At 46.7% G+C, this 20,446-nt stretch overlaps 1 protein-coding gene across 6 annotated transcripts in view; it reads right to left on the reverse strand.

Annotated features, from left to right (window-relative positions):
- LOC308054045 (synaptotagmin-like protein 2) overlaps positions 1–20,446 on the reverse strand; it is an 83,646-nt gene that overhangs the window by 7,936 nt on the left and 55,264 nt on the right. For all 6 annotated transcript variants that reach the window (XM_080366199.1, XM_080366203.1, XM_080366201.1 and 3 more), the window contains exons 2-10: positions 16,770–17,348; positions 14,350–14,501; positions 9,477–9,570; positions 7,849–7,942; positions 7,588–7,681; positions 5,868–6,989; positions 4,438–4,536; positions 2,327–2,418; positions 1,759–1,860 (exon numbers count right to left, since the gene is read on the reverse strand). In XM_080366199.1, coding sequence (XP_080222325.1) covers positions 1,759–1,860; positions 2,327–2,418; positions 4,438–4,536; positions 5,868–6,989; positions 7,588–7,681; positions 7,849–7,942; positions 9,477–9,570; positions 14,350–14,501; positions 16,770–16,870 — 1,950 coding nt within the window. In that variant the 5' untranslated portion in view covers positions 16,871–17,348. The remainder of the gene's footprint in view (positions 1–1,758; positions 1,861–2,326; positions 2,419–4,437; positions 4,537–5,867; positions 6,990–7,587; positions 7,682–7,848; positions 7,943–9,476; positions 9,571–14,349; positions 14,502–16,769; positions 17,349–20,446) is intronic.

Here is a 20,446-nt window from a genome sequence, read left to right on the forward strand (position 1 = left end):
GGACACAGAAATGGTCCACATCTGCAGCTCTGCTCAAACAAGCAAGGGTTGGGGAACCTAAACAAGCGTCTCACAAGGACGTGTTATCCTAGACCAGGATGTAGAAGTGCTCTTCTCCTGAATGCTCCAGAAATGCAGAAGATACTTCACCCCTGAATCCCAAAACTTTGGGAAATAGATACTGGGGGAATCACACAAGTCTCTTCCCTTTCTCTGTGCTTACAGCTGCCATCCTGACCCAGTCTCATCACTAAGAAAGAAATACATTGAGAGAACGTGAACTATCCATATATGACCTTATTATTTCAGGCAGATATAATCACACAGCTGTCAATCAATTTTTAAAACAGGCCAGTAAGAACCATATCAGACTAGAAATATAGGAAAACCTATTACTATCTTGTTCCTTGCTCACACTGTGCATGGAGCTGTACAAAACAGAAATAGATATAACCCCTGTCCTGAGGAGCCACTGTCCCACCGGAGACAGCCTGTGTGCACCTACCTGCACAGGAAAACAAGGGTTCTACAGATATAAATCAGGAGCGAGGCACCCAAGAGTCACTTGCTTTGCCAGAACAAACTGCCTTTGCCCACATGCCTTGGGCTTCTTTTTTCAAGGCTTTGTCTTTCACTGGTAGAAAGTGATGAAGCAGAAACAAAACACAGCTCCAGAAAAGTGAGAATTTTCTATTGCACCAATCACTCATGATTCCTGACAGGATAACATAAAAGCAAATGTTGTTTACAAAGCAAATAATTAACCCTCTTGGTACTTTTCTGTGGTACAGCCATGAACAATTATCAAAAAACCTTCCTAGTAATTAACCTAATTCTTCTCTTTCTGCCCCTACTTCCTTTGGCTCTGATTTTCCCTCTATTACAACCTACAGAAACCTGCTAAACATCTCCTCTTAGTCTCTGGAGCTGCATTTACCATCCATCCCATCAGGATACTCACCCCAGCAGAGAATCCTGAACAAAATTTTTCAAGAATACCTGTGTGACTTGGGCACAAAAGGCTCATTCATAGCTCCCAGACTCTCCAGAATAGAAGGACTCATATGCCCCAAAGTTCAAGGTGTTTTTTTAACATGTTTGTTACATTCATGACCTCTCCCTGTCAGCTTTACCTCACATATATTCTTTAAATCTCACATATACACCTTGGAGATACCTGTAACAGTAACACAGCAAATTCAAGCCTCCTCCCAAAACACTGTCTCTAAGGAATCTTCAAAAAATGCTCAACTACACACAATCAGCTCTTTTCAGCTTTCCTTAGAAGTCGAAGCTCTAAATCTCGCTTTTGCTGTCCAGCTCCGAGTTCCCTTGAATTTGCCGATAAAGTGAAGGATGAGCTTGCAGAGGCCACCCGTCTGCAGTCCTGGCTCTTTTGCAGCTGGACCACAAACGTGTCACTTAACAACTGTGTGCATTTCCCCACCTAGAAAAAGTCCCCCCCCCCCGTCTCCTGCATGCTGCCCGGCTTCAGAGCATCCGCACTTTGGAGTGGGGGCTATCGCTGACTATGAATTTATCTAACAATGACGCACTGGGTCTTTAATTTGAAACAGTACCTGGAAACACTCCTTTAACCCGAGTAAGTAATTAACTATCACTGTTCTTTTAATAATGTACCATACAGAAACCAAAAGGATACTCTGGAGGCCACATCACCAGTATCAGCCTAAATGCAGTGTCACTGCATCCGGATGAGAAACCCTGTCTAGCGAGATGTACGCGTTAAATACCTACCGAGGAGACAGATGCCATGTCGGACGAGTGGCTGCCAATGCTAGGCGTCTTTTTGTGCTTGTTAAACTGGAAGCTGATTTCTGAAGCCGTGTCTGATTCAGTCTGCTCAGAAAATAACAAGCATCTTTAAGCTCTGCCTGAGCACTTTGCAACACTACAGAAAAAAACCCAATAGCTCAGCAGAGTCCCATTAAGCGGCGATCAGGTTAGGAGAGTGGAGGAGAGCGCAGGGAGTCTCCCCAGAGGCATTCCCTCCGATCGGATCGGCAGTGAACGTCATCATTAACTGCCTCCAAACAGAGCTGCATGCAGCTGCTGGGCTCTTGGAAAGGGCACAGAAGAGTGTGGTTTGAGACAGAGGGAAATACTAAACCTCCTCCAAAACAGAGGGCTGGGCTGGATTACTGGGGGCTTTTTTCGTAAGGCTTTTCTCATTTATTTACGACAGAACCAAGGCGTGCTCTAAAGCAAGTGCTGTCAGTGTCCAGGAGAAACATTCCTATGAAACCAACTGCCATTCAGGGGATGCTGTGAACATTATTCCAGCCATTTCTGGCATCTAGCCTACCTCAGACAACAGGAGAGGAGATGATCTGCTCAGCTCTTTGACTCTTTCAGGTTCAAGAAACTGATGGGGTATCAAATGAGGTTTATTGTATGCTGTAGGCACAAACACAAAAGGCATCAAGACATCTTGTCAGAGTCAGGAAAATATAAGTCACATTTTTGTTTAAGGGCACAAAACAGGAGGAAAAGTGTGCAGGAGACACTGGACCACCACCTATATGCCCTGTTGCTGTCGTCTTGCCATTGAAGCTGACCCTCCCCAAGACAAAAACTGCTAACTAATATCTTAAAGCTATTTTCAATGTGGTTTTTGTTCAGTGTGTGGGAGTGTGCACACCCCCTCTAGTGGCTAATGTAATTCATTATTAGCCGAAGGACATGTGTCTTCTTTGCACCACTTTCTTTGTGTAGATTTAATTTAGACTAAGGCCATACAGATCTCCCTCCTTGTCAAAGAAACCAAACATGTTCACGTTTTCATCTCATAGCACACTGGCCTGTACAAAAGAGCTGTAAAATATTTATACCTACAATTTTCACCATTGCACACACCTCTCCAATACCGTGCTAGACAAAGAGGGGGTCAATAGCAAGATATCTAAAAGAAAAAAGTCAAAAAAAGCTTTTGATCAGCTTAGAAAGATGGTTATTGGACTGCTTAAATGTCTAAATAAAACCTATTTGTTCTATCTTTATCTTTTATAAATAACTCCCTTGAATATGACTACCTCCATTCCAGAAGAACTTGTTTTTACAAGATACATGTGCATAAACATGCATGCACATATACACGTGTTTAGCATGTTATCCATGATGATACATTCTTCAGTGCGCAAAATGTCCAAAAGGTTCTTTAGCATTTTTTATAAGGTTTACCTTTTGTATGATTTACCTTTTATATGATGTACAATTAATTTGATAATTACTATTTTTATTTCCAAACACGAGCAAAGCATCAAGTCTAGCCTGCTCCACAGACTACTTGTTATACTGCCAACAAGTAAGTGTAACCCTGCGGAGGAGGGTTTCCAAGGGTGAAGTTTGTGGCTCTAAATGAGCTTTAATAAGGGGAGGCTAACATCTTGGTTGTCTGCGTGACAACCCCGTCACTGGACAGCAATGCACGTGGGACCTGAAGCTTCGAGCCACCATGCCGTGTGACATGCTGCTGCACCATGCGACGCAGCATGCACGTGGCATGAGGCTACCGGAGGGGTGGGCACAGCCACAGAGTGATGCAGCGTGTCCCAACCCAAGTTGCCCTCCATGTGCCCCGAAGGGGACTCTCCTCCCTCCCATGACCAGGTGTCAGCTTGATCGTTTCCTCTGAGCGGCTTTACCCCTCCTCGGGCACTGCCTTCCCAGCCTTCTCACCTCGGTGCTGGCAGCCGCGGCCTCACTACTTTGCTTTTAGGCAAGCTCTTAGCTGTCTTCTTGGGCTTGCCAGTTGTCACCTTCTGGGGACTGAACCTGACTTTTTTGGCCGCAGAGGCTGCTTGTTGCCTTCCTTCAGCCTCCATCCTTGGCTGCAGCTTTCCTGGGCTTCTTGGTAGCACAGACAGGTTTCTTGGCCATGGGCTTCTTCAGGTTTGCTGCTGCTTTCTTGGTTGCCTTCTCCTTAGCTTTTGGTTTCCCAGGGAGAAACCATCACCATAAAGCACGTCCCACCTGGTAGCTGGGGAGATCAGCCCAACGAACAGGGTCTGCGCTGGGCGAGGTGAGAGGCCCAGGCTGGGCACTGCACGCCCCGTGAGCGTGTGACACGAGTCTGCAGCACGGAGGTCTGGCACCTCCGAGTAACCCACCGTGCAGGCTGCAGCTCCCACAGTACTCGGTGGGGGAAGAGGAGAGACAAGTACAAGCTTCTTGCCAACCCTTTGAAGCCACTGGTTTTTTTGCTGGAGACACTGAGTAACACGCCATCAATCTAGCTGCAATTTCCTGGCTCTGAATTTAATTTTAGGCACTATAAACTCTCTAATTTGATGATGAAGCAATATGTCATTTTCCTTGCCTGGTACATGCACAGAAGCACCAGGGATGCAGAATCGGGCATAATATATTACCTTCAGGGAACGTAAAAGAAAAAGGAGAAAGAAAAATGTTACTCACTCTCTGTGGTTGTGTAAATGTTCACCATGCTCTTTGCAAGATTAACGCTATTTGCTCGGGCCAATGCCTGAGCGGCGGGAGAATGATCCCCATCTTCCTCTGGAATACATGAAAAGCCAAATCAACATGGTAAATAAATAAACACAAATGGGCAGTGTGTCAACAAGCACGCATGTGTGTGTGTCTCTCCTGGCTTGTTCGCTCTGCTTAGAGGACACTGCAGTTGCATTACACAGGGCTGCTTTCAAATCATTAGTGCACTTTAATGTCTCTCCCTGAGAAAAACTCTTCACACTGTGATGGGAAATGTAAACACTGGATTAATCTGGTCCCTAAAACAGACCAGCACTTGCAAAGAGCTTCCAGTGAAACACAGCCATCTGCTAATATCATCCTGAAATGAATATAATAAGTCCAAAAACCTGAGAAATATAGGAATGATCTGGTATATAAAGGGAATATTTGCGTTAACCTGAAGTGCAACTCAGGATTTTCATAGAAATGTTATATGAGGTAGGAAATAAGGCAAAAAATGACACGGTTAAAAATCAGATGAGTCTACGGAAAATCCTCTCAAAGAGGTCTGACCCAGGTGCATGAGCACAGGAAATCTGGAAAAAGGAGAGAAGCAGCTCTCTCTTCCTAGGTCTTGGCATGGCAGAGGGCAGAGCTGTGGGCAGTTGGAGCCCACACGTAAAATGAATGCAACTAACAATAACTTTTGCTAACAGTAACAGTCACTACAATAGCCCATCAAACCCAGAGGAAAAGGCTGCTAAAGTGGTGAAACTATTGACACCATCATGGTTGAGAACACGGTATCAGAACCCAGAAAGATCAGACTCCTTGTTCAGTCCACTTTGGTCACAGTTTAATATCCAAATTCACTTGTGCATTCCCAAAAGACCCGAAATGTCATTTAAGCACTGACACCAGCAGCTATATCAAGACAGCCTAACGGCCAATGTATTTATTAAACGCTTTGCTTCACATTTTATTTCTTCTCTTTGTGTCAGACTTATCTCTACCACCACAAAGAATTCCTCCAGCCCCACATTTGAAGAAAGTACAGTCTTCCCAGTGAGTGAAATGAAGTAAGTTCCTATGACCTGCTGTAGGTAGCACTAAAGAAATAGAGGGATGTCCCGAGCTGGGGTGTTTGCAGGCAAGGCACAGGGGCTGGTAGCAGGGAGGAAGGCAAGGGAACATGGCACTGCCCTCTTTTACACTTCGTACCACGCTACACAAGATTTGTTTCCAGAGCTGTTCACTAAACACATTCCACACATGCTAACTCTGCACAGACTGCACTATAGAATAAATGGACAAATGAAGAAAATATGCAAAATGCAGAAGGGTTAGGGAAGAAAACAGGCTTAGGGATGACACTCTACTGCGATTTCACAGGGTGCAGTTACAGCCCTCAGTACCTGAGTAAACAGCTGAGTCCATTCCCTGAACGACTTCTCTCTCTCTGGCTGGTTCACTGGGTGTTTGCTTGTCTGAAGACTCACACGTTTTTTCCGCAGGTAGCTCTCCATTTATTTCCATGTTGTCATGAGTGCCCAAATCAGATCTTTCCTCTTTCTCATCATCGTTTTCACCATCTGTAAGCACAGGCTCTATCAGTATCTGCACCCTGCTTGCCAGGGAAGTCGCTGTGTACTTGCGCTCTCCTGCCACGATAAACCTGTCTGTAGGCGTCTCTGGCTCAAACGTGCTGCCAGACACTTCTTCGGTAGGCGACTCGATTTTGACGGAAGGCGCTCGCACAGGCAATCTGGATTTCTTGGAGCAGCGCTGTGCCGCCTTCTCTTCCTCAGGCACCGGCAGCTTCCCGTTGCTTTCACTCAGTGAGTTATTTCTTGTAGCCAGGCTGCCTTTGCTCTTAGCATATGTGGATCGAGGAACGACGGAAAGCGAGCCCTTCCTCACAGGGGCTACGTAGCTTGGTTCTTCCTCGCTAGAAGACAAGGTTATTGTCCTTTTGTAAGGGGTTCTTGTTTTGGTGAGGACACCAGGTTTTTCTTCACTGTTCTGGTCTTGTCCAGACTGCACAGAGAGTGAGCGGCACAGCTTGAACTGCTGACCCTCTGCCTCCACCCAGCTTGGGTCCTCCAGCACATTTCTCACTGTCGCGGAGTCTGCGCCTTTCTCCCAGAAGTTCTTCAAGTTTTTGAAGTGTTCACGATTGAGGCCGATATCCTCCTCTTTGTGGCTCATCGATGAGATGGTATAGTTCACACCTTGCTTCACAGCCTGACTGCTTTCTCCCTCTGCGGTCAGAGGCTTGGGGCTCACCAGCAGCTCCCTCTTTGCAAGGCTGTTCTCTGCCAGCCCCATGTGATTCACAAACTGCTCGGATCTGGGGAAAGTTCTGCTTGGTTTCCTCTTAACTGGTAACTTGCTGGGCGCATAAGTATCTTCGGGTGGAGTTTTTGGCCCCGCTGTGGTGCCAGTGGCTCCATGAAAAGCTTCTCCTCCAGCTGTACTGCTGGGCTGAGGCACAGCATCCTCTGAAAGCTTGGGGGGCAGTGGAGATGCTCCGTGACCTACAACAACAACAGATGCTCACAGCCTGGGCCATCACATCATATCGTATTTCCCTGGAAGACTGGGCTGCAGCTTCTCAAAGGGAAGCCAGGGGCAGTTTCCAGAAACCATCAGTGTGTTCCTGATTCTTCCCCATTTCCATCTGAAGCAAGCCCTGAAAGCCCCAGCCTGAAAACCTGAAAACGGGAAAAATCCACTGAGCTCTAAACTGCAGCTGTGAGCTGGGGATTTGTTTGCAGCTTTGCTTTCAGTTTGACAGCTTTCCTACTGGCTATTTGCTACGTACCAAAAATACACTATATATTCAAGGCAGGACAGAGGAGGTAACTTGGATCTATGGATTAAGGAGCTGTGAGCCAAGTACTCAGTTCAAGTCATACTGAGAGCCAGGAGACGTTTCAAGTCATTGGATTTGTTTTTTCTGGGTCCCTGCTACCTTGGGCGTAATTCATACAAATGTTGGCAGCCCGTTTTCACATGCCAAGGTAAGAAATACTGTTTGTTATTCATTTGTACACACACAAAATAGCATCTTGTCTCTTGGTGTTTGATGTTGAAAAACAAAACCACCAATGGCTCACTGAACAAAACCCTTACCTTTTCTAGACAAATGCAAGCTGTTTGTTGCAGCCACAAATGGACTTGTTCCAGTGTCACTCTCTGAAGAAGAGACATCATGTATACTGGATCTCTGAATGGAAAACAAACACTATCAGTGTATATAAACTGAAAAGACTGGAAAAATCTATTTTATTCAAGCACAGACACCAGGGCAGGCAGTTTGCGGAGCCCCTGCCAGCAGGTACAGACTATGTGAAGGTCCAAGGAATAAAGGTGCAGAGGCTGTGCCTGTACTACCTTGTGTGACGCAGACAGCGGGGCAGGAAGTCTTGGCTTCGGTTTTGGCAAGATTTTACGCTCCTCTGTGGTATCAAGAGCAGATGTGCTGGATCTGGGGGAGAGGAGAAACACCTGAGGGAGATCAGTGGTAGTGATGTACCTGGTAGGGTGATCACGCAGTCTTCAGCACCATCTCAGCTCTGCTCATCTACTTTGCCACTTTGATCTACTGACCCAGCCAATATAAGGCTGCCCAGAGCTGCTGCCTTCATTTATTTTCTCCATTACTGCTTGCAGGGAAGGGAAACATGTTAAATGACCAGAACATGGAGTAAGGATGAGTCTCCCGCTGCAGCCAGCACAGAACTTGCTCAGTAAAAATAACAGTGCCAACTTCTAGGTTTAGTCAGACTTTCCCCTTCTGGGAGAAAACCATAAGGGGAAAGCACAGGAACCAGCAGTGCCAGAAGAGCCCAAGAGCCTTGCAGGAGGGAGATGCAGTGCCAGGCTATGGCCCAGGAAGGAACCGGGCACACCTCCCAGTTCAGGCCAAAGGCAAAACCAGATTGATGTAGGATTTAGAAACTACAGGAATGACTATGACAACAATAGTTAAGGCAAAACTATAGTAGAGGATATAAATCTTTATGCTTGGAATAGAAGTTAATTAATAATTGCCTGGTAAATAAATGGAAGAAACACATATCTCAGGTGGTTTACTTGACTGTTTCTACCATTTTTGGGAGTGTCTAGTGGTGGCTGCTCTCCAGATGGAGAGCAGCAGTCAAGCTGGTAAGATTTCATATGGGAATGCTTTGTGCTTAGAGCTGAATGAGGAAAACAAAGCAAGGTTTTCAGGATTTAATCAACCTCCAGAAAAACCATTAAGACCATTGCTGTGCCAGTAAAGCAGGAGCATCTCAGGCTTGTTGACTCTGGATCCTTCATTAAGCAACACCCAGTGACCAGCTGTAAGAGATGTGGAAGTGTTGTCAAGGCCCATATTTGATATTTAACTGGAGCAACCACCACCTGTGAAGAATAATTCCTCATTCTGCTGACAAAATAAAATGCAAATGAGATGGGCACAACAATAAACGAATATGTGAATATTTTAATGGCTTCTCCATAGTCCACGAATATGGAGTGAGGTCACTGATTTGCTCGTTGGAGCGCTTTTAGTGGGTGTTTCTGCTCAGTCAGCACAACGTGAAAACCTACCAAGCCTTGATGGAGAGTGCTGAGCACTGGACATAGAGGTTGGCACCAGCAGGAAATGAGCGGTTTCCTCAAACAGTTCATTTTGTTAACATTGCTCCATGGCAAAAATTAAACAAATACAACCATAATTGCCTTGAAAAACTAACCAGAATATCCTGACATTACAGACAGCTTCCATTTTACTGACCTCTTATCAAATCATGCAGGAAAAGACCTTTCTGGGATAAGCACATTAGCACTTAGCTATTAGGGGAGGATTGATACTCTGACAATTCCTGGAAAAAAGATTTTAAAAATATCCTATATAACCTATTACTTATACAGCCTTGGAAACTCAGTTAAAAAACAGGATTTAATGGGTAGCATTCAATTTTCATTAGAAGTAAGAGCAGCAGCCAGAGCACTGCACAAGCAGTGGTGGTTACCTCTCCTCTCCCGCGCCAGCAGCGTGCTCAGGGAAGGGAGGACTCAGGGCAGTTCTGCTTCCCAGACCCATTTGGATGTGCTCGTTGGCCTCATCTGTAATATAGCAAAGACAATTGAGAAATGACATTTCATTAAACTTGTCATGATCGGTGTGTTTTGTTTGGGGAAAGAAAAGGCCCGTGGGTCCAAGAGGCCAAAGCGAACTGCCTAATGCCTGGCTCATGCCAGGAGCTGTCACATCACTGGAAACCTTTGCAGGACACTGCTGCAGCTGTCAATAAAGTTAATCCGTTCCAGGATTTAAATTCAGCCGTTTCCTGTTTTGACTCAAGTCATCGGATCTTGGCAAACAAAGGAGGAGGCCAATACAGTTAATTAAGAGATCCCTGTTATTTTTACTGGCACAAGGCTCAGCTATGTCTTTTAAGCTCTCAAAGACCCTAAAGAAAAAACAATAGAAGACGGTAACCTTTAGAGCAGCCTGCCAGGGTGTAAAGTTGCATTAGACATTTGCTGGCAAACAGGCTCTCTTGCTTCTGCAAAACCAAAACGATTAAACTCTCCAAAAGCAACAAAAAACGAAGCTTAGTCTCATCTGCAGTTTCTGCACACACTTATGCAATGCAGCTAGGCCTGTTTTAAAGAGTAAATCTACCCGTTAGAAAAACCACCAAATCTCTTTAGGATATATTTCATTACACAACATAATAGAATCAGAGGTTCAGAGGATTCAGATGTGACATTAAATAGTATAGCCTCACTTAAAACGGCACTAAACCCCAGAGCACAGCAGTCCTACAGCAGGCCGCGGTATCAGTGTCACACCAACGTTGCCCGTGTGGTACCATCCAGCAGCAGGTGATGGGGATGGAGCTTCATTCCCCCTTGCCTGTGCATCCCCATGGACACAAATGCTGCAGTCCCAACAATTCCTGCTGGTGAAGCGCCTGGCCCTGTGGTGCAGAGGACCACAGCAGGCGTTGCTTGGGGCTGTCTGCGTCAGGACCATGTGCTTGGCACACACACGGGATGGCAGCTGGGTGGCCCCGTGGTTCCCACAGCAGCGGGAAGCAGCGGACTCGCTCCTGGCGGAAGACAGGACTCTGGCTATGTAAGAACAAGCCGGTTTTAGAGAGCAAGTTTCTGAGAGAGTGACTGCGTTTTGCCCGTGCAAATGTTCATGCGCAAAAAGCATCACTGAACATTGTTTCGGGAGAGACAAGCTGTGACACGCGGGCCACATCACATGCAGGCATGCGAAGGCACGCTGAGGAGCATTTACACAGTGAGCCACGGCCTCCTGCCCCAGACCCCGGGGAGGGAGGTGCCAGCAGGTAGCTGCTCTGGAAGCAGCGGAACCAAACACACAGCTCCCACATGTTCCCTCTGCCTGTCATGGTTGAAAAGACCTTGACAGCCGAAGACCGCACTTCTTTCTCACCTCACTTCCAAAGGCACTGTGTCAGGCTTGCCTTTCACTGACACGTCCCCCTCAGGCACAGCTCCCCGCGCCCGGCTGGCAGAGGCAGTGGGAGCTGTTTGCTTCCTCCCATCCGAATCACTGCCCTTCAAAACGGCTCAGCCCACTGACACAGCTATACCTGGCTTCTATAACCACAAACAAATAGCTATTGGTATGTTATAATCCATTCAAGACAAGAAAAATGCTTTTGCTAACTTCAGGATGAGACAGAGTAAGAAGCAAATTCCAACAAAAATTAGTAGTGGCCTGACCAGTTTAACTTGTCCGTACATATATTTGTACACATATGTATAGGGCCACTCCTGCTCTAACACTTCAGTTGCTTTACTCATTTCCTATCACTCTAAACCAAAGACACTGCACGCTCGGGGAAAGCATGGCCAACCGTGCCATTGGGGCTGACTTGCCTCAGCAGGTAGATAAAATGGTCCCTTTCCCACCCAGTTGTTAGCTTTCATCCATTGCACACAAGCTCAAGAAGTTATCACCAAATTTATCCACCTGCACTGCCCTGTGACCTGTAGTTTCAATATAGGGTATCTATCCATTTTATAGATTTACATTACTGCTGGTTACTAACGTTTTCTACTATAATCAATACCAACTGTGAAGACCCTTAGGGATCCACACAGCTCTCCCTTCTGAAGGTGAAAACCCTCCTCCAGAAAAGGTCACTGGGCATCTTTCTGTTCAGGCACCAATTTCCACCCCTCCTCAGCCCGTTTACCATGCAACGGGAATGCCAGCAATTATCTCAGCAGGGATTTTCCATGCAGGAATTTTCTTATTTCACTCCCCAACACAGTCATCAAAGACTTCAATCAGGATTACCAGCCCTGGACTCACGAACACATCACACTGATTTGGCTGAAAGAACATGCACCCCTTCACCGCCTTGAATGCCAGGAGAAGGTGAACGACTACGATCTTTTCAGGAGAAGAAAAAAAGGTGTCACGGTGGCAAGTAAAGGCCCTTGTCTCACCTACTGCAGACTGAACGTGAGCTGCACGGCCAAAGTGTTCATAAAGGGGCCTTATCCTTGTTCCCTGATGGGCCAAGCGCTGCTCTCACCAGTGCAATACTCTTGCTGACAAGTCCATCATGTGAAGGGGGAAATCTATATGGTAACCACCGCAGGAGCTGAGTGTGCAACAGGCAACAGCAAGAAGAAAATGTTAGCTGCAGAATCCTGATCCTCAACCAGTGCTGTAAAATGGCAGTGGGAAAAATAAGAGGAAGGACTAGTCATGTGTTATACTTGTGCTTTATCAAAATGAGTCTGAGAATAGAAAAAGAGAAAGGAAAGAAAAAAGTTGAAAAAGAAACAGAGGGCTAAATCTAAACGTAATTACTATAGTAATTTAGTAACATTTGCTTCTTCCTTCTTAAAACAGCATTAGTCAAGTAATGCACATGCAAAGACATAACTTACATATTACTACTATATTAATAAGGAGGTTATTTTAGATGATAATGTGAGACCACATCTCATACATGCACATCAGCAAAGTTAAATCTAAACCCAACAGTACTTCAAATCTTGCTTTCCTGAAATGGGCAGCAAGCTAAGGGTGCTGATGCCTGTGGCAAGGCAAAAGGCAGACAAATCCAATTCACTGCTGGTTGCTAACGGGGCTGCAGACAACAGAGCATTTGTCTGACCTGGGCCCTAGCAGAGGGGCTGCTGAAGCATCTGTCTCTTCACCCAAAGAGGGTGTAAGCACAAATGCATGTCCTCAAAGAGCAGAATATGCTCTGCAGAAATGGATATGCTCTGCAGAAATGGCCATGCAACTCTATCGAGCTGGAAAAGGTTTCATATGTTTTAGCATTCTGGAGGGATGATAAAATAGTAAATTCAATGACATCATGAATCCTTAATACCAAGGATAAAAGCAACTTCATATGAAATATGATGGGTCGGTTCTGCATCAGAGGCTCCAATGAATCTATGCTAAGTTATGAGAGCTGTCAGGGGTAAGTAAAAAGCAAAAAGAAAATGAGGCTCTGGGTTAGCGAAGTCCCTAGCCAGCGTTTAGCTTTGAGAATGTGTGTATGTAATGTGGCGCTAAGAGGGGTACACTAAACCCAGGCAATTAACGTTACAGAGAGAGCCTGGCCAGCGAGGCCCACCAAGCACAGGAGTGATCCATAGCGCTGCTACCCCATGGCAGGAATGGGTAGCTGGGCCCAGGAAAGAGCTGAACTGAACTGGTGGAGATGACATTGGAGTTTTGGACAGATGGAAGACAACCCTTTAACGGACAGTAGTCTTTACTCCAAAAGAACACAGCCGTTATAGGGTCCTTATATTAGGGACCATGGTAGAGTGTGCCCAGAGCTGTGGATCAGGGCCATGGCTGCCCCAGAGCAGCAGCAGCAGCCAGTCCCTCACCAGCCATGTCTGGGTATCTGTGATTACCCACCCTGACAAATAATCAAGGAGGAGACTGAGCTGCAGTTCCGCGGTCCTGCTGTGGAGTGGTTGGCCTGTCTTCATGTTGAGGACTGGATATGAATCATCCCCGGTTCTGCTTTGCACAAATGTTCAGCACAAAGTGCCAGCTCCGGGCTGGTTACATTTGGACTCAAAGCACAGCCCTGCTCGTTTCACATGGGGCTGATCACTTCTCTTCGCTGAACTGAGCCGACAGATCTGATTTGATCTGTTTTACATACCACCGTGAGAGTTCATCTGCACTCCAAACAACACACAAAACATCTGCCTTGAACTAGCACACGGTCCCAGATACAACCTTGCTAAGGCACAGCAGCCTGGGTATCGTTCAGACTTGGCCCCAAAGCCCTTTTTACTTTGAAAACCACATTGGGCCTTGGCATTATACCCATGTAAAAAGCTAGGCATGGACTCTCTCAAGTGAGCAAATATTTGCTCTCCCTTTACAGAGATGTGACAGAGCCTACCACCCCAGAGGCCTGCGAGAGCAGCTGCCCGGCTGGTTCTATCAGACCACCCTAGGAATTAGGGCAGGGGGGGTGCCTGACCCACACATAGCAGTTTGATGCCAAAGATTGCCGCACATCATCCCCTTCCCTTTTTTGCTTCTATGACAAGAAATGCTGCCAGTGACCTCTGACAAATGGATGTTTCGGAAGAAAGAAGCTGAAGTGGGGAAAAGGCATTTACTGCACACAGCCGGTAAACAGCTTTTGCCTTGGTCCTCTGCCACACTGTAGTATTTTCTTGGGCCCTGATTTTGGTAATCGTGTATTTTTTTTCTAGTACTGAAAGATTAGCTAAGAATCCCCTTATCACAACACACTGGCTGGCCCCCAACAGACTCCCAGTACAGGGAGCCCCCCACACCTGACCACTTTTTTCTGGTCCATCAACTTGTTTTCTTGAGACGTACACCAACATACTTACTTTCTAGTTTGCCTTTTTTCCTTCTAATTGATGCCCGAAGTAGATCCGGCCCCTCTAAGTCTTCCTGAAATCGCTTTGCCTTCACTTCAGAAAACCATTCACCTGTCACAAACTTCTTCTTCTTTTCATCCTTGATGGAGCCTTGTATCCGCCTGAAAATCAGTGAGAACATTACAGACCAAAAAGATCTCACAGGTTTTGACATCCCCTGAGCTACCTTCATAACAACTGTCCGTACAGTTCACACGTCTTATATTATGAAGGATCCAGAGATTCTCTGCAATCCCAAGGGCCAAACAGGCATTAAAACAAAAGCTGATTTTTTATCTGAAATGGGAACAGCACGTTGTAAACACGTGCTTTCACCTCTTCCGAATTTTCCAAATCCAAATCAGAGTCACCTGGCAATGAGATTTGTCTATTTGCTTTGCAGCCCTGAGCATTCGGGAAGGGATGGGGCTGTTTGCAGGTCTTGCACTTCTCCATTTTATTTGTCTATTAATCTCTTTACGAGCGGCAAAGCCTTTTGGATCAAATCTGATGCAAACCATGGAAATAAATCATGTTATTTAGGTGAGCAACACGACCCTACAGCTTTCTCCTTGGACACTGCTCCTCTCCCTGCTCCTCCTGCCATGCCAATTTTGGCACTCAAACAGTTAGCTCTCCTTCCTGAGCACAGCTTCTCCTACTGTAACTCACTTGGGCACACCCAGGGCTGGTTTTTGGCACCTAAACCTGTCAGCGCTCTGTCTGCCAGCCTGTACTTTTAACCCTCCTCTGGTTATTTTGGTTTTATACCAAGGCTTGCTGAATTAGCTGCCTTTCAGCTGGCACTGCCTCCCACAGCTCACCGCAGTTCAGGGTTCCTAAAAGAGCTGAGAGGCCAGAAGAAACTCCCACCACAGTCCAGTTCTCAGCAAGAAGAGGGGGCAAAACCCCAGATAACTACTGGAGCCCTGAAGGGTCAAGCTGGGGGGCCCAGCAGGACTGACAGCCAGGGAGCTGGCAGATCCCATCTACATCAGGGCTGCATCTGCCCCTGTGAGGGTCTCGAGGTGCTGGGCCAGAGGAGATGTAGGAACATATTTTAGTCTTTTTGAGACCGTATCAGCGTACTGCCATTGCCCTCATTTCACCCCGCAGGCAGGTTGTGCTGGAGCCATACATCCACACTTGCACCAAAGGTCTTTCCACATATAGCCATATCGACAGCAAGGGGCAACGGCACCCCCCTCGTCAGGATCTAACTCACTTTGCTCCCAAATGAAAGCCTTCGGTGCAACAGCTTTCGAAGAGAAGTGAAACAAAACTGAAATAATCCAAACACTCTTTTCCCCAAACCTCCACTGCAGAGCAGAAATTTTACAGCATTTCAGAAACAGAAAAAAAAAAAAAAAGAAAAAAAAAAGATAAAACCTTTTCAAAACCTTGTCTCAATTTAGAGGAGATGTAAGAGCATGCAGACACATATGCTCCAGGTCCATGCTGCTTGCATGCCACCGCCAGTTCTGTTTCCCCAGCTCCCACCCCTGAGCAGAGGCCAGGGCACGTAGGCTCCCCAGAGCCTGCTGCAAAGCTGCCCACCCCCCCTTCAAGCCTTGAGTATCCCTTCTACACGGGGCTTACTCTTTTTTGGCTCAACGGCAAGTCAAAGACTCACATCCTTAACAGGGGTAAACTCACACAGTGCCATCCATGCTCACTGAACTACTAATTTCTTGCCATGGAGAGCTCAGTGCCAGCTTCCTGAGCCTGGTGCATACTGTCAGCCCAGATGGTCTAATGGCTGGCATTTAAAAAGTGACAGCAGCAACAAGCAATCCCGATCAACCAGAGCTGAGCTCCAGGATGGCCAGTGGCAAGTCAGCTGAACTGAGAGTGGTTTCCTGGCTCTGAAACGGCTTCCCGCAAACCTTTGGCACATCACATAGCATCTCGCTGCCCCTCTCTGCCTGCACGACGGATGCTGCACACACCCCCCACCTCAAAGAGCACCGGAGGGATACAAAACAGAGACAGGGATGAAAGTCTCATTTTAAAACACTACAGGATTTTTGAGCTACTGCGTGAGGAAAACAAGGTAGAAGCTACTCCCTTGCTTGAACCTCTGACACTGAGAAATCGGCATCTTCCTCCATAGAGCAGGAAAGGGATGATTTCCCTTGGCGTCTCTGAGGGCTGCTGATTAAGAGTCCAGCCCTGCAATCCTGCAGAGGGGACAGCAGCGACAACAGGATGGCTGAGAAAGCAGGAGATGAAATGAAAAGATCTGTCAGGATCTGAGCAAGAAGGGACAACACTGCTACAGCCTGCATCTCTACTTGCTGCACACACACACACACACTCTCCTCTCTAAAAGAAGCAAAAAAAAAATCTCCCCCAGGGGAAGCTCCTGCTGTCATTGCACACTCCCTCACCTGATGCGATCCCCATCTTTCTTCTTCAGCTCTGCATCTCTCTGCAGAACCTTCATCAGCTTTTCATACTCCTCCTCAGTCAGGAAGCTCAAGTCCAACATCTTCCCTGCAACCTTCTTCAGTTCTTCAGACAGCTGAAGCAGTGACACACCAGGAACTAATCCAGCCCAGGCTGCGGCAATGCCATGGGCAGCCCCTGTGCAGCCCGCTCTGGTGCGCTGAGCAAGACGCGGCTGGAGAAAAAGGACCTCACAACAGCATGGCTTGGGTGGAAGTTGCGCTAGCACCTGGACTTGCACTTCCAGGCTCTTCGCTGGCACGTTTCTCTGCACTGCACGCCTTCCCCTGCCAGAAAAATTCTCTCAGCAAAATTATGCTCCTTTGCTTTTCTTCAGGCACAGCCGCAGCAATTTAGAAGCCAATGTCAATCAAACAGGCAAGCACGGGAAGGAGCAAGCTCGCCATCCGCCTTAGCTGCCTCAACAGGCATGAAAGCTCTTCTCACCACCAGCAACCCCAGCACCTCTGGCATGCGCTTTCTTCAACAGGGAAGTCTGCCTCCGTGGAGTTCAAGCATCCCTGCAAAGAAATAACACCAAGATGCCTTTTATGATAAGCGCGACATATGGTAACCGAATGTGTACATTGGGGGTTTTTATTTGTTCTTCAGCACAAGTTCCAAAACAAGCTGCCCTACTTTCCTCCCCGTCCTACAGCTCCTCATGTGGTATTAACCTAACCGAGACAGTATTTTATTTTAGCCGCTTTCCTACTAACAGGTAAACAGTTGACTCAGCATGCTACAAGCGAAGTATGCATATAAATCACCAAATCGCTTGCTTGCTCTTTACCTCCATTCTTCTTTTCCTCACTTCTGCCCTAAATGAGATCGAGAATAAGCAGCCAACCTTCATAAAGCAATTGGGAAGTGACAGAACAACCACCTGCAAGTGTTATTGCTGCATGTTATGCTATAGAATGCCAGAGGCTGCTCATTTTCTAGTATGGGTGCACTTTGCTTTATGCTGCACTGATATTTGCTATTCAAACAATACAGGTGCAGATCACTTAGTGTTCCAGAAGACAATGAAAAAAGCCAGAGGCTGCAGGGTATGGAAGAATTCTGAGTAAACCACGTGTTGCTTTGCTACTTTATTCCTTCTTCTCCGCCCTGGTCAACGTGAGGGCAGTCAGGCACATGTCTGAGGGAGCAGAAGTTCTGCTCATGTCCATGAAGGCAGTTTCTAGCTCACCAGATGGGATTTTTCCATTGTTTCCAAGCCCGTCAGGTGACCATGGGTTTCATCATACTTGGCATTTTCTCCCAGAACCACAGCCTTGGGAGTCAGGTCATTAAAAATTAATAAATCCCAGCTTTCAGGGCAAATGTGATCTGAAGGCCTTCCTTAACCTCACGGCCTGTATCGTGCCTACTCTGTCTAACCTGTCCCTTTAAGGACAGCTACCACAGCCCTCCCAGGCAACCTATTTCTGTGCTTAGCTGACTGGTAGCAAGCAACTTGTTCCTATTGCCTAGCCCAGATCTCCCTGATCGATGCCGGCCTGTCCCAGCCACCACAGAGGTGCTCCCTTTGCAGCCATCCCCACAGGGTTTTACACTTCAGCCTCCACCAACCCCAACTCCATCAGATTCCTCAGAGCTGGGGTTTTCATCATGTTTGTCATTTCTTTGGACTGTGTCCACATGGTGCACCTCCTCCATCAACGAGCATATCCAAAGTCAAGCACAAGTATTTCAGTTGAACTTTGCTCATTTTACATAATTTCACTGATTTCTGTTATTTTATGCATGATAGATTCCCAAACATTTGCCTTTTTCAAAATGGTGCAACAACATGTTAGAAGAAAGAATAGACATCTGCCCTTAATGCTTACAAAGAAATACCAAAGGACACCACATAAAAAGGTTTGTAAAAGGAATGGGCATTGTCATAAAAACTCTCTAATTATTGGAAAAATTTTGGAGGAAACATTTCATATTTCTTTGAGGCAAGTAAGGCTGTGCTTGTCACACTACAATTATAGTCTTTATCATCTGAGAAACTGTCAATACCACTCTAAACAGCTAAAACAGAAACAGTAATAAAAAGCCCTGATGAATCTCTATTGTTTAAATCTACATTTCATCCAGCTTGGCATGGCTCTTCCACACCCTGTTCTAACCATCTCTGGCGCTCAGGCACAATTCTACTTCTACAAAGACATTTACAGAATTTTCTGGGACAGATTTTATTTTTAAAGAAGTATCTAGGGACACAGTTTTCACAATATTTGCTTCTCTAGAACTTCTATTTATTTTTAACAAACCCATGACATGTGGGCTGAAAGTACTTCAGAAAACATTTTCAGCAAAGACTTATTCATCAGTATGGTTAGTCAATTAGAAAAAGAATAAAGGTCACCTCTTTGTAAACAGCCTTCCCCCCCCACCCCCAACCCCGAGAATGTTTTATCTTACTGGAGTGCTTACATTAGAAAGAAAAGGTTAAGGGAAACCAAACATCCAACTCCTTTAATTTTAAATAGTTAAAAATCAAACCACTTCATGCACTCACTGTGGGAAAGTGAGCCGGTCCAGAAGACCGCTCCACCTGGAAGTCTTGCTGGCCATCTCAGGAGCTGCAAAGCTGTCGACCAAGGCCAGCAAGAATAAACGAGGCTGGGAAATGACCTCCATACGTGGCAGGGCCACGGGGCTGGCCCCGTGGAGACCTGAGCTTTTGCAGCCTCGGATGGGTGCACGGTGCTGCCCTGCCTTGGACCCTGCAGATACAGGAGAACCCCACCGCTAACCACTCCGGTACACCGTGACAAGGGAGAGCGTGTTGTTTGTTTACTTGGGTCTGCAAGCACAATAGATGAAAGGCAAAAATCAACTGACATGTACGGTGTGTTATCAGGCAGGCACACCGCACTGTGGCTAGCCATCGCCTGCTCCCCCAGATCGCTTAATCCCAGATTTCACACGCTGCTTAAGCAGCACCACACAGCTTTGAATCGCTTTGTTAGATTGCACATAATCCTCTCCTGCCTCAAAGCCTTGTTAATAAACAGTTTGGAGACCACAGGGATGATGCAGTACGAACACCTAAATCAACAGAGTTATAAGAAAGCCAAGACCCTGTGGGTCTCACACGGATGGGGCCACTTTCTGTGCGTCCTGCCCAGCCCTCGCCTCGCCACCTCTGCAAACAGCGGGGAAGGGAAACACAAAAGCCTTGCAGATTTGTACGGCAGTGATGGGAGTCATCGGGCAGTACTGGGGCATGCTTTACCCCAGACTGGGGCCTCTTAAGTGCAAGCACCTTTGTTAGCCTGCTGATGTAAACTGGTTTTGGAGAAACCGTGACAAGCAAAATGCAAATTGCACTCTCCTTCCTTCCTGCTGGTGGGAGACCCCTCCTAGGTCAGGACTGCTCTCTGGCAACAAGAGCAAAACGGAGAGTCATGAAAGAGCGAATTGTGTCCGGATTAGCAGTGTCTGCTTAAAGACTGATGCACACTGTGCAGAGCAAACTCAGGCTGCTCTCAGGCGCTGCACCACCACGATGCCCCAGTGCAGGGGGAGCAGCCCTGCTGGGTCCTGCCACTGGGCACAACAAAGCAGATGGGCCATATGGATTATCATGGCTACAGGGAAGACTGTAAATCTGAGA

This window comes from Falco punctatus, assembly GCF_963210335.1.
Source record: "Falco punctatus genome assembly, chromosome: 15".
Classification (NCBI taxonomy): Eukaryota; Metazoa; Chordata; class Aves; order Falconiformes; family Falconidae; genus Falco; species Falco punctatus.